At 40.8% G+C, this 15,161-nt stretch overlaps 1 protein-coding gene across 2 annotated transcripts in view; it reads right to left on the reverse strand.

Moving 5' to 3' along the window:
- Positions 1-15,161, reverse strand: part of LOC126199308 (elongation factor-like GTPase 1) — a 630,571-nt gene that overhangs the window by 508,553 nt on the left and 106,857 nt on the right. For both annotated transcript variants that reach the window (XM_049936141.1, XM_049936142.1), the window contains one exon: positions 6,618-6,726. In XM_049936141.1, the coding sequence (XP_049792098.1) occupies positions 6,618-6,726 (109 nt within the window). The remainder of the gene's footprint in view (positions 1-6,617; positions 6,727-15,161) is intronic.

The following is a 15,161-nucleotide window of genomic DNA, read 5'->3' on the forward strand; positions in this document are numbered from 1 at the left end:
CGAACTGATAATTATAATAATTAATCCTAGATTGTTTAGGGGAGAAGGGAGGTGCAAAGTAGAAGTGAAGTTTGTGATGTGGTAGATGGCTGGAAGGGAGGCAGGAAGTGCACAGAGTGGGAAGCAGGAAGAAGTGATAGCACTTTCACAGGATAGGAATGTGACATCAGTACCAACACTACAGAGTTTGTGCAACAATGACGACATTGTGGATTTGGAGGAGGTGTCAGAACAGAGAATGTCGAGACTGGAGGGTGGGAGGGAGGATATTCGGGTGTGGCTGCAGAATGAGTCAAGCTAGGGTGCTAGGGCAGGGTAGAGGTGAATTTGGGGCAGGAGTGTAGTGGAAACTGTGGGCAGGAATGAAAGATACAATGCAACTCTCATCAATGCGGTTCAGAAAAACCGATTTGGTGGGAAAGATACAGATGGCACAGACCATAAAGCAACATTTCAAATCAAACCATTGAAACTGAATACCACTTCATTCCTTATATATCTAATTAGATCCTACACACACTGCTTCTCCTTTAAGGGGAAGATATACAAACAAATGGCCATGGGCACCCACATACCACTGAATTACGCCAATTTTTTTGTGGGCTCTCAAGAGAAAACCTTCCTTGCCCCAAACGCTCCAAACCCCCTTGTTTTGTTCATGTTCATTGACAATGTTTTCCTGACCAGGGTCCAGAGTAAAGAAACACTATCCTCATTCCTCCACAGCCTAAACCCTTCTCCCCCATTTGCTTCTTGTGGCCCTCCTCAGTCCAATGTGTCACCTTACTGGATGTGGTCTTCCACTTCTATGATGGTTCCATTCACATCTCTGTCCATATTAACAGTACACCTGCATTTTGATAGCTGTCATTCCTTCGATGTCAAAAGACACTTTCATATATTCTGGCCATCCGTTGAGTGCAGTGATAAGAATTCTCTTACCCAAAAATGTTGAAGGTCTCACTAAGATCTGCACAGACAGGCATTGTCCACTGAGCCCAGGTCACTGAAAGATTTTCCATGCCATATCCTCTAATCACTCAACCACTTCCAAGGACCAGCTGCAAAGGAGCACTCCAATCATCATCAGTATCACCCTGGACTGTAACAATTAAACCCCATTCTAAGCTGGGGCTTTGACTACTTATCATTATATTTAAAAATGAGGAATATGTTACCCACAGTCCTATCCACCCCTCTCAAAGTGCTGTTCCATTGCCCACCCAATTTCCACAATATCCTAGTTCATCCTCATGCCACACCCACTCTCGTCTCATTGTCACATGGGTCATATCCATGTGGAAGATCCCGGTGCAAGGCATATCTGATATGCCCAGACAGCACACCCTACTCTGGTCCTTTCACAAGTTATCCTATCCTATCACAGAGTGGGTCACCTGTGAAAGCACTCGTGTCATATATCAGCTCTGTTGCAATTTCTGCACAGCATTTTTGTGGGAATGACTACCGGACGCTTGTCACCCACATGAATGGCCACATCTAAAGTGTGGCCAAAAGGAGTTGACCATCCAATGGGGGAACACACTGAGGAGGACAACATACTAGATTTCAATGGCTGCTTTACAATCCATGCCATCTGGATCCTTCCCTCCAACAGCAGCTTCTCAGAATTACATAGATGTGAATTGTCCTTGCAACACATCCTTCACTCTTGTAATACTCCAGGGCTCAATATCTGGAAACCCCCTGCCCCAGAATCCTAATTTCACTTATCCTGCACCTAAGCCCTCTTCCCTACAGTCTCTCCTTCCTCTGTTCAGTCACTCTCAGCCAATTCATTCCTCCACATCATCATTATTATGTGCTGCATGAGCTCACTAGTGTCACTGCCCATATCACATTCCCATCCCATGCTCCTGCTGTCTCTCACTCCCACATCCTAACTATACCTCACCAACCCTCTATCCTACTCCCTGACTTTCTTCCCTAGCTCACTACACCCAACACAATTCCTCACACCGCCTACCACGCAAGGGGCCCGAGTTCGATTCCCAGCAGGGGACTGGGTGTTGTGTGTCCTCCATCATCATTTTCATCATCATTGACCCATAAGTCGCCGAAGTGGCATCGACTAAAAAGGACTTGCAATACAGCGGCCGAACTCCCCAGCATGGGGCTTCCTGGCCGACAATGCCATATGATCATTTCATTTCATTTCAATTCCTCACACCAGTCAAACAATAGAACTACAGTCCTGACACTGAGTTGCCAGCTGGCACAATTTAGCAATATAGGTGTGTGTCTGTGTGTGAGTATGCATGTTTGTGTATGTGTAATTTAGCTCAGAAAAGGATCCTTCCGAAACCTAGCAAGTTTCCAGTCTTGTTTGTGTAGCTGTCAAGAACTCATCTCTAATATTCAGTGAGTTGGCACCTTCAGTCCCAAATTACTTACATTCTACCAGAACTTCCCATTATCAAATCCTTAGTTTCATGTCCTTATAGATTAATTTCTCTTCAGCTTTGCTCTAAAATGGCCAGAAATGGATTTTAACCCATTAGTATTCCAGTCAGCACAAAACATTTTGGCTGTCTTACAAATTCCTTCAACTGGCCATAGACAGTGCAGTGCCAACAGAAATTGCATTCATGTCCACCAATGTTCATATAAGTGATGATTCAAGTGAGCAATGAGTACACATGACAGAACATCATAGTAGCTTTTCCTTGGCTGTTGGTCTGCAGACCAATTTATAAGTGGATGTACCAGCAAGTTCATGCAGTTCATTGTCTGGTGTGAATTGTTCTGATTTTCTCCTTGCTGCTCTATAAACAACTGGACTTCTTTTCTACATACTTAGATTCTCTTGATATGGAATGCTCACACTGGAAATAACTTTAGGCTGCACAGTAAGGACTTTTTAATTATCTCCCCAGATACTCTGCACAATGATAATGGCAAACTAATATAGCAGGAACCATACAGATCTTTATAGTGACTGTAACTATTGGTGTGCTATACTTTCTTTGAGGAAATAATGTGTTTGCAGAAATTCATTAAATTTGAGTCTCCTTGGATGTGAATCCTGTCTCATAATTACTACAGCATGACTGTTACAATGGTGAAGAACAACAATTTAGTCAGAATGTTCTGCATATGGAACGTGTAACATATGAAACCATTATGTGGCAGATTTAGCGAAGTCAAAGCAAAGGAGAATATATACATATTTCTATACAACACCTAGGAATGGACAAAGGCATTGGGAGAACATACTTGAGTCAGGAGAGTATGATAAACACCACTAGCAGTAATCCCTCAACTGACTCTGCGTTTCTCTTCACAAAATAATACTGTTGCAACAAAAATCATAAAATAATGTACAGAATTACTGCAGGCCATGAAACAATCAACAATAAATCTATGTTTAAAAGGCAAAAATAACTAAAAATATAGTGAAAATAATGCTCTGAAAAAATGAGAAATACGTAAGATCAAAATTTTGTTTTCCTGTTCATTGAGCACGCTGTGCTCAGCAATATCTTCTGCTACTAGGTGGCCAACTCTGCTCCTCATCAGTTTGGCGATTTCCATTTATTCGGGAGAACAATTAGATGGTGGCCATACCCCGATAAAATGCTGTGTAAAAATTACAACAGAGCAAGTATATATTATGACAGTTCTCACATGTGGCCTTGCATCTGACAGGATTGGATAGGACAGGATAAGCCTGTGAGGGACCAGAATAGGATGTTCCGGGTGGGTATATAGGTAAGGTCTTGCACCTGGGTCTTCCAAAGGGCTATGACTGATGTGATAATGCAATGGCAGTAAGTACAATCACAGTATAGGCTAGTATATTACGTAGATTGGGTGGTCAGTGGAATACCACTTTGGGAGGGGTGGGAAGAACTGTGGGTAGGGCATTCCTCATTTCGAGGCATAATGATAATTAAAAGCCCTGGTTGTGGGATGCTGGGAATGGTTAGAGAGTTTGGGGCCCATATGGGTACATATGGCATGGGAAATTGTCTGTGGACTAGGTTTGGGTGGTAAAACCTATCACTGGAGGCCTTAATAAGACCTTCTGCATACTGGAAGGGGGATAGTTTGCCACTGCAGATGTGCCATCCACAACTGACCAGACTATATGAGAGAGAATTTTTAGTGTGGAAGGTTGACAGCTGTCAAATTGCAGTTACTGTTGACAGGTAGTGGGCTTCATACAGACAGATGTGGAGGTCAACATTCATGATGGCAACAAATCGGATTGAGGAGGACCAGGTGAAGCAAATGGAGGAGAAGGTGTTGAGGCTGTGCATGAATGAGTTGAGCATGTCTTCACCCAGCATCCAGATCATGAAGATATCACAAATGAATCCAGGCCAGGAACAAACAGGGTGTTGGGGACTATTGGTCACTAGAAGAGTTTCCTCTAGGTAGCCCACAAACTGGTTGGTAGGAGGGTGCGATGCAGATGTCCATGGCTATGGCATAGGCATGACTGTATATATTCCTCTTAGGTCATGACCATGGTCTAGGAGTAAGGTCTTCGATTAGTAAGCAAAACACACTGGGTCCTGAGTTCGAAACATGCCACTGCTTAAATTCTGAATAAAAACACTAGCAATGGCAGGCAAAGACATTCCATACAACAAGTCATTCTCATTCTGCCAATGGCCTTGGCAAAGAGGGCAGAGGAGCAGACAGGGTTTCATGGCAACTACTTGCCCTTGGGACGGGAAACTGCACCTAAAAGGCAGAAGAATCAGCTATGACCAATAGCACAAGGATTCATAAGGAATTGGAAAGCGCTGCATAAAAGGTGGAACATGACATCTGTAATTGGAAAAGTATAATGATGATCTCTCCATTGCCAAAAGATTCTGGACTAGGTCCCATTCAGATTTTCGAGACAGGACTGCCATGGAAGAAATAACCATGAGGAAAAGAATGACTAACCAACAAAAAGTTGAATTCTACAAGTCTGTGCATGGAATGTCAGAAGTAAGACTGTGGTGGGAAGCCAGAAAATTTGAAAAGGAAATGGAACGGCTCAATCTAATTGTAGTGAGGGACAGTAAAGTGAAATGAAAATAAGAGAAGGATTTATGTTCATACAATTGTTGGGCAATATCAACAGCAACAGAAGATGGTAGAACAGGAGGAGATTCATTACAAGCAGGAAGGTGTGGCAGAGAATGAGTTACTGTGAACAATTCAGTGACACGATTGTTCTTGTCACAACAGACATCAAACCACTACCAACAACAATGCTGCAGGTATACATGCTGACATCACAAGCAGAAGACAGAGAGACAGAGAAAATATCTGAGGATACTGAATGGGTAATTTAGCACGTAAAGGACAAGAATGATTCAATAATCATGAAGAGTGGAATGCAGCAATAGGAGAAGAAATACATTACAGAGTTATGGGAAAGTATTTGCACCAAATACACTGTTCAAAAAACACAAATGGATGAGATATACTTGGAGAAGGCCCACAAACATGGTAAAATTCCAGAGATTCCAAAATCGTATATGGGAATGTAAGGCATACCCAGGAAAAGATATATACTCAGATCATAGTTTAATAATGATGAAGTGTAGATAAGTTTAAGTCATTTGGATCTGGAAGAATAAAGGTGGAAAGAAATGAGATACTGAAGTACTGAAGAATGATGAAACACATTTGAATTGCTCTAAGGCAGCAGATACTGTGATAGTGAATACTACAGTAAGAGGAAAGGTACTGCAAAGAAACCTTGGATAATGCAAGAAATACTTTAATGACTGAAAAAGGGTGGAAATACAAAAATGTCCTGGGAAAAACAGAAATATGGCAATAAAAGTCACCAAGGAGTTAAAAAAATTGGAAGTGCAGGAAAGTCAGGGTGAAATGACTGCAGGGAAAATGTGAAGAATTCAAAAAATAAATAGTGATCAGAAGGACTGATTCAGTATACAGAGAAGTCAAAACAATCTTCAGTGTAATTAAAAGCAAAAACTTTAATATTAAGAGTGCAATGGAAATTGCACTGTTTAACATAGAGGAGAAAGAGCAGACAGGTGGAAAGTGTACATACAAGGTCTTTACCACAGGGAGGATTTATCTGATGACAGGATGGAAGAAGAAATGGGATTTGATTTGGAAGATATAAGGGTTCCAGAGTTGAAGTCAGAGTTTAACAGAGCTTTGGAAGGCTTGCAATTGAATAAAGCCACAATAACAATCCTTTGGAGTTTTTAAAATCACTGGGGGTAGCGGCAACCAGACAATGATTCAAGCTGGTGTGCTGTATCTATGAGACTGGAGACGTACCATCAAGACTTTCACAAAAGGATGATCCACACAATTCTTACAACAGTAAGAGCAGATAAGTGTGAGAAATGTCACACAATAAACTTAATATCTCATGCATCCAAGTTTCTGACAAGAATAACACACAGAAGTATTGAAAAGAAAGTCTACGCACTCTTACGTGAAAATCAGTTTGACTATCAGAAAGCAGTTCAAAAATTCTGAAAGACTTTCTGGAACATTATTAACCTTCTAATATGCAAATCTGAATTATACATAGTCATTAAAGTATGATATTAGCACTAACAAGGATTCTGAAATTTTGAAACTGTTTTATTCTGAGGTAGTTGTACCTGCAAGTGATTTTTGAGCATGTCTATGTCTTGCTTGTTCGCGACGTTGTGCTATTTCCTCTGCAGTCAAAGGTCTTGCTTGGTTTTCAGGAAGATTTTTCCTCTCCACCTGTAATTAATAGTGTTATTACCTAAAAAAAGTTTATATTTTGAATTATTTAAATTAACCACAATTTTTCAGCTTACATTTGAAACAGTCAGTAACAGTAAAACAGCTAAAATCTTGGGATTATTGTTACACGGGAATTTCAATTGAAATACATGCACAGAACATTTGAATGCAAAATTAAGCAAAATCTGCCACCTATTATGTACAGTTACAAAACAGTAAATAGTGTTTATCATGCTTACTTTTGTTCTCAATTTAAATATGGAGTCACATTTTGGAAAGACTCAGACGAAATCACCAGTACTTTCAGATTACAAAAAACGGGTCATTAGAATCACGGATACAAGCCTAGAATCTCAAGAAAACATTATGGTAACTAATATTTCATTTAAAACAATTTATTTTTATTCACTGTATGACTGAAAGAACATAGAATTTAGATAACAATATATATAATATAAAACTTTAGAAATAAACATCCAGGGTACTTATATAATCTATGTGAGTCACCAGCAGGAAGTCTTCTGGTCTACCATTGTACACTCCTGGAAATGGAAAACAGAACACATTGACACCGGTGTGTCAGACCCACCATACTTGCTCCGGACACTGCGAGAGGGCTGTACAAGCAATGATCACACGCACGGCACAGCGGACACACCAGGAACCGCGGTGTTGGCCGTCGAATGGCGCTAGCTGCACAGCATTTGTGCACCGCCGCCGTCAGTGTCAGCCAGTTTGCCATGGCATACGGAGCTCCATCGCAGTCTTTAACACTGGTAGCATGCCGCGACAGCATGGGCGTGAACCGTATGTGCAGTTGACGGACTTTGAGCGAGGGCGTATAGTGGGCATGCGGGAGGCCGGGTGGACGTACCGCCGAATTGCTCAACACGTGGGGCGTGGGGTCTCCACAGTACATCGATGTTGTCGCCAGTGGTTGGCGGAAGGTGCACGTGCCCGTCGACCTGGGACCGGACCGCAGCGACGCACGGATGCACGCCAAGACCGTAGGATCCTACGCAGTGCCGTAGGGGACCGCACCGCCACTTCCCAGCAAATTAGGGACACTGTTGCTCCTGGGGTATCGGCGAGGACCATTCGCAACCGTCTCCATGAAGCTGGGCTACGGTCCCGCACACCGTTAGGCCGTCTTCCGCTCACGCCCCAACATCGTGCAGCCCGCCTCCAGTGGTGTCGTGACAGGCGTGAATGGAGGGACGAATGGAGACGTGTCGTCTTCAGCGATGAGAGTCGCTTCTGCCTTGGTGCCAATGATGGTCGTATGCGTGTTTGGCGCCGTGCAGGTGAGCGCCACAATCACGACTGCATACGACCGAGGCACACAGGGCCAACACCCGGCATCATGGTGTGGGGAGCGATCTCCTACACTGGCCGTACACCACTGGTGATCGTCGAGGGGACACTGAATAGTGCACGGTACATCCAAACCGTCATCGAACCCATCGTTCTACCATTCCTAGACCGGCAAGGGAACTTGCTGTTCCAACAGGACAATGCACGTCCGCATGTATCCCGTGCCACCCAATGTGCTCTAGAAGGTGTAAGTCAACTACCCTGGCCAGCAAGATCTCCGGATCTGTCCCCCATTGAGCATGTTTGGGACTGGATGAAGCGTCGTCTCACGCGGTCTGCACGTCCAGCACGAACGCTGGTCCAACTGAGGCGCCAGGTGGAAATGGCATGGCAAGCCGTTCCACAGGACTACATCCAGCATCTCTACGATCGTCTCCATGGGAGAATAGCAGCCTGCATTGCTGCGAAAGATGGATATACACTGTACTAGTGCCGACATTTTGCATGCTCTGTTGCCTGTGTCTATGTGCCTGTGGTTCTGTCAGTGTGATCATGTGATGTATCTGACCCCAGGAATGTGTCAATAAAGTTTCCCCTTCCTGGGACAATGAATTCACGGTGTTCTTATTTCAATTTCCAGGAGTGTATGATGTTGTGGGGCATACTTCGGTGATTAGGTTAGATTAGATTAGATTAATTATTCATTCCATAGACCCACAAAAGAGGGCATCCTCCTGGGTGTGGAACATGCCAGATAAACACATTACAAAAATGTAATTAGAAAAACTTGAGTTTCATTACTTTTAATGATCCTCAGTCAATAAACATTAAAATTAAGTACATGAATTAAACTTAAACTTCTAATATTTACAGGTTTAATACTTACACCTGTTTTCATTAAATCAATCATTCAGACATTTGCTAGTTTCTTGGCTATTACAACCAAGTATTGTCAAAAATTAAAATAAATTATTTATTTTAATGATCCTCAGTTAAGAACAGTCAAATTATGTACAAGATTTAAAATTAAACTTCCACTATTTACAGACTTAAGGCTTACATCTGCTTTCCATACATCCACCATACACACAGTATGTGGTTACTTGGCTGTTACAACCAAGTATTGTCAAAAATTAAAGTATAATAAATTTTCGTTAAAATGGTCTACTGCACTTGTTGGGAAATCCATGGGTGGAATAGAAGGAGTTGGTCACCAAAAATTCTTTTAAATTATGTTTAAATTGTGCCTTGTCTGAAACTAAACTCTTAATGGTTGCTGGTAACTTATACTGGACTCCTTTCTGGGCAAGAGTAAGTGATTTTAAATCTTTATGTATATTGTTCTTATTCTTAGTATTGATACTATGTACTAAGCAGTTAGTTGGAAAAAGAGATGTATTATTTACAACAAACTTCATTAAAGAATAAATATACTGAGAAGCTGTGGTTAATATGCCCAATTCTTCGAATAGGTTTCGACATGATGTTCTTGGATTTACACTACTCATTACTCTTATTATACGCTTCTGTACTCTAAAAATTTGTTCTCTGTTTGTAGAGTTACCCCAAAATATGATACCATATGACATAATGGAGTAAAAATAAGCAAAATATGCCAGTTTCTTATATTTATATCTCCTATGTCTGACATCATTCGCATTGCAAACACAGACTTGTTTAGGCACTTTAGCAGTTTGTTAGTATATCGCTCCCAACTGAATTTATTATCAAGTTGTAATCCCAAGAATTTAACACTCTCAACTTCTCCTATTTCCATGTCATCATATTTTATACACACACTAGAATGAAATCTCTTGGAAGTTCTGAACTGCATATAGTGGGTCTTTTCAAAGTTTAATGACAGTGATTTGGCTATGAACCTCTTATTAATGTCAGTAAAAATTTGACTAGCTGCCCTTTCTAAATTTATATTTGATTGCAATGTTTGTATCATCTGCAAATAAGACAAACTTGGCATCTGGTAATGTAACAGATACCATGTCATTAATATAAACAAGAAAAAGTAGTGAACCTAGTATGGAACATTGGGGAACACCACATGTAATTTCTTCCCAGTCAGATGATGTCTGACTGCCTATTGCTGAAGTGTTACATAATGACACCCTTTGTTTTCTTTTAGTAAGATATGACTGAAACCACTTTGCAGCACTACCAGTGATGCCTTACTATTTTAATTTACTTAAAAGAATGCTGTGATTCACACAGTCGAAAGCCTTTGACAGGTCACAGAATATGCCAGTTGCCTCTAATTTGTTGTCTAGTGAGTTAAGGACATCTTCACTGTAAGTGTAAATAACCTTCTCAATATCAGAACCCTTAAGAAGCCCAAACTGTGACTCTGACAGTATTTTCACTAAGGTGCTTAAGTAGACGCTTGAACATAATCTTTTCAAAGATTTTTGAAAAAGCTGACAAAAGTGAGATCGATCGGTAATTTGACGGCATTTCTTTGTCCCCTTTCTTCTGGAGAGGTATAACTTCAGCATATTTAAGCCAGACTGAGAATGTTCCTGTGATAAGTGATTGATTACACAAATAACTTAAGATATGACTAAGCTCACATGAACACTCTTTTATTAACTTTGTTGATATGTTATCATAACCACTAGAATGCTTTGATTTCAAGGTTTTTATGATGGACTCTATTTGTTTGGGTGAAGTAAGTGTCAATTCCATTTTACTGAGATTGCTTGTGTGCACTGGTCTCAGATATTCCATTGCATTATTTACTGAACCTGACAACCCCATGCTATCAGTAACAGAGACAAAATACTTGTTTAAATGGTTTGCAACACAACATGCATTTATTACCAGGGTTTCATTTATTTTTAGAGCTATTTGTTCCTCCTCATTTCTGGTCTACTTGTCTCTGACTTAACTAAATCCCATATTTCCAGAATGAGATTTTCACTCTGCAGCGGATTGTGCACTGATATGAAACTTCCTGGCAGATTAAAACTGTGTGCCAGACCGAGCTTGGGTAGCTCAGTTGGTAGAGCACTTGCCCGCGAAAGGCAAAGGTACTGAGTTCGAGTCTCGGTCCGGCACACAGTTTTAATCTGCCAGGAAGTTTCGTATCCCATATGGTTTTTATTTTATTGCTGGCTGTATTTATCTTCTTCTCATAATGCAGGTGTTTAGATTTTTGGATAACCTTCTTCAATATTTTGCAGTAATTTTTGTAATGAGCTATAATGCTAGTATCAAAGGTGTCCCTAAATATCAGATAGAGTTTCCTTTTTGTCTCACATGATACCTGTATCCCTTGTGTGATCCATGGTTTCTTATTAGACTTCTGCTTAATTTGAGTTACCTTCAGGGGAAAACAATTTTCAATTAAGGTGCTAACTTTATTAATGAATGTTTTGTATTTTCCATTTGTGTCTTGGATGCTGTAAACACCCATCCAATTAATTTCTTTGAGCAATCTCCTAAATTTCTCAGTTTTGACTGTTTTATTGGTCTTCTGTACTCAGTTCTGATAGATGTTTTGCCCTGACAATTTTCAAAATTTAATGTTAGGTGTTGCATGTCATGGTCAGATAGCCCATTTACTACTGGTTTTGTAATGTGGCTTAGTTGCCTAGAACTGTCTATAAAGATATTATCAATAGCGGTCTTAGAACATTTGTATACCCTAGTTGGGAAATTTACAGCAGAAATTAAATTGAATGACAATGTAACTGATTTCAGTAACTGTTCACTGACAGTGTTTTTCAGGACATTTATATTAAAATCACCAGCAACCACTAGTTCTTTGTTTTTTTAAATTTTAGATGAGATTGCTTTTGTTGATGTTCTTCTTATATCCTCCTTTCAAGACACTGTCCATTCCGTTGAACTGCTCTTCCAAGTCCTTTGCTGTCTCTGACAGAATCACAATGTGATCGACGAACCTCAAAGTTTTTACTTCTTCTCCATGAATTTTAATACCTACTCCGAATTTTTCTTTTGTTTCCTTTACTGCTTGCTCAATATACAGATTGAATAACGTCTGGGAGAGGCTACAACCCTGTCTCACTCCTTTCCCAACCACTGCTTCCCTTTCATGCCCCTCGACTCATAAACATGGAAGGAAAGCGAAGGGCTTGAGACCAAGACAGAGAGCAGTGAACTGGTGGATGGATCACATCTAGAAGATCTCCAATCTACTTTTACAGCAGGTTCTAAGAAAAGCTGGTAACTATCCAGGTTAAGTTCCTATGGGACCAAACTGATGAGGTCATCGATCAACTACCCAGGATGGAGGACCTTGGTCCACAGGGTCACAATGCTCAGTAATGAGCACAATGACTTACAATGATGATGATGATAATGATGATGATGATCTCACCTTTATGTGTGACTGCAATGACCTTGTATAAACTCACTTGTCCAAAATCAAATGCACAAACTACTCATGAACCAAACTTTCAGGAAACATTGCTCACACACAAAGAAAGAAAATATGTTATGTGGATATGTGTCCGGAAACGCTTACTTTCCATGTTAGAGCTCATTTTATTACTTCTCTTCAAATCACATTAATCATGGAATGGAAACACACAGCAACAGAACATACCAGCGTGACTTCAAACACTTTGTTACAGGAAATGTTCAAAACGTCCTCCGTTAGCGAGGATACGTGCATCCACCCTCCGTCGCATGAAATCCCTGATGCTCTGATGCAGCCCTGGAGTATGGCGTATTGTATCAAAGCCGTCCACAATACGAGCACGAAGAGTCTTTACATTTGGTACCGGGGTTGCGTAGACAAGAGCTTTCAAATGCCCCCATAAATGAAAGTCAAGAGGTTGAGGCCAGGAGAGCGTGGAGGCCACGGAATTGGTCCGCCTCTACCATTCCATCGGTCACCGAATCTGTTGTTGAGAAGCGTATGAACACTTCGACTGAAATGTGCAGGAGTTCCATCGCGCATGATCCACATGTTGTGTCGTACTTGTAAAGGGACATGTTCTAGCAGCACAGGTAGAGTATCCCGTGTGAAATCATGATAACGTGCTCCAATGAGCGTACATACTGACGAAACTAAAAAGAGCTCTAACATGGAAATTAAGCGTTTGCGGACACATGTCCACATAACATCTTTTCTTGTGTGAGGAATGTTTCCTGAAAGTTTGGCTGTACCTTTTTGTAACACCCTATATATATATATATATATATATATATATATATATATATATATATATATATATATATATATATATATATATATATATATATATATAGGGAAACATTCCACGTAGGAAAAATATATCTAAAAACAAAGATGATGTGACTTACCAAATGAAAGTGCTGGCAGGTCGACAGACACACAAACGAACACAAACATACACACAAAATTCAAGCTTTCGCAACAAACTGTTGCCTCATCAGGAAAGAGGGAAGGAGAGGGAAAGACGAAAGGATGTGGGTTTTAACGGAGAAGGTAAGGAGTCATTCCAATCCCGGGAGCGGAAAGACCTACCTTAGGGGGAAAAAAGGACGGGTATACACTCGCACACACACACATATCCATCCACACATATACAGACACAAGCAGTGTATTCATCTGTTGGTCTCCCTCTACGATTTTTACCCTCCACGCTCCACTCCATTACTAAATTGGTGATCCCTCAATGTCTCAGAACATGTCCTACCAACCGATCCCTTCTTCTAGTCAAGTTGTGCCACAAGCTCCTCTTCTCCCCAATTCTATTCAATACTTCCTCATTAGTTATGTGATCTACCCATCTAATCTTCAGCATTCTTCTGTAGCACCACATTTCGAAAGATTCTATTCTCTTCTTGTCCAAACTGGTTATCGTCCATGTTTCACTTCCATACATGGCTACACTCCATACAAATACTTTCAGAAACGACCTCCTGACACTTAAATCTATACTCGATGTTAACAAACTTCTATTCTTCAGAAACGCTTTCCTTTCCATTGCCAGTCTACATTTTATATCCTCTCTACTTCGACCATCATCAGTTATTTTGCTCCCCAAATAGCAAACCTCCTTTACTACTTTAAGTGTCTCATTTCCTAATCTAATTCCCTCAGCATCGCCCGATTTTATTCGACTACATTCCATTATCCTCGTTTTGCTTTTGTTGATGTTCATCTTATACCCTCCTTTCAAGACACTGTCCATTCCGTTCAACTGCTCTTCCAAGTCCTTTGCTGTCTCTGACAGAATTACAATGTCATCGGCGAACCTCAAAGTTTTTATTTCTTCTCCACGGATTTTAATACCTACTCCGAACTTTTCTTTTGTTTCCTTTATTGTTGCTCAATATACAGATTGAATAACATCAGGGATAGGCTACAACCCTGTCTCACTCCCTTCCCAACCACTGCTTCCTTTTCATGCCCCTCGACTCTTATAACTTCCATCTGCTTTCTGTACAAATTGTAAATAGCCTTTCGCTCCCTGTATTTTACCACTGCCACCTTCAGAATTTGAAAGAGAGTATTCCAGTTAACATTGTCAAAAGCTTTCTCCAAGTCTACAAATGCTAGAAACGTAGCTTTGCCTTTTATTAATCTTTCTTCTAAGGTAAGTCGTAAGGTTAGTATTGCCTCACGTGTTCCAACATTTCTACGGAATCCAAACTGATCTTCCCCGAGGTCGGCATCTATCAGTTTTTCCATTCGTCTCTAAAGAATTCGCGTTAGTATTTTGCAGCTGTGACTTATTAAACTGATAGTTCGGCAATTTTCACATCTGTCAACACCTGCTTTCTTTGGGATTGGAATTATTATATTCTTCTTGAAGTCTGAGGGTATTTCGCCTGTCTCATACATCTTGCTCACCAGATGATAGAGTTTTGTAGGGCTGGCTCTCCCAAGGCTGTCAGTAGCTCTAATGGAATGTTACCTACTACAGGGGCCTTGTTTCGAATCAGGTCTTTCAGTGCTCTGTCAAACTCTTTACACAGCATCGTATCTCCCATTTCATCTTCATCTACATCCTCATCCATTTCCATAATATTGTCCTCAAGTACATCGCCCTTGTATAGACCCTCTATATACTTCTTCCACCTTTCTGCTTTCCCCTCTTTCCTTAGAACTGGGTTTCCATCTGAGCTCTTGATATTCATACAAATGGCTC

This window comes from Schistocerca nitens, chromosome 8, assembly GCF_023898315.1.
Source record: "Schistocerca nitens isolate TAMUIC-IGC-003100 chromosome 8, iqSchNite1.1, whole genome shotgun sequence".
In the NCBI taxonomy this organism is placed as follows: Eukaryota; Metazoa; Arthropoda; class Insecta; order Orthoptera; family Acrididae; genus Schistocerca; species Schistocerca nitens.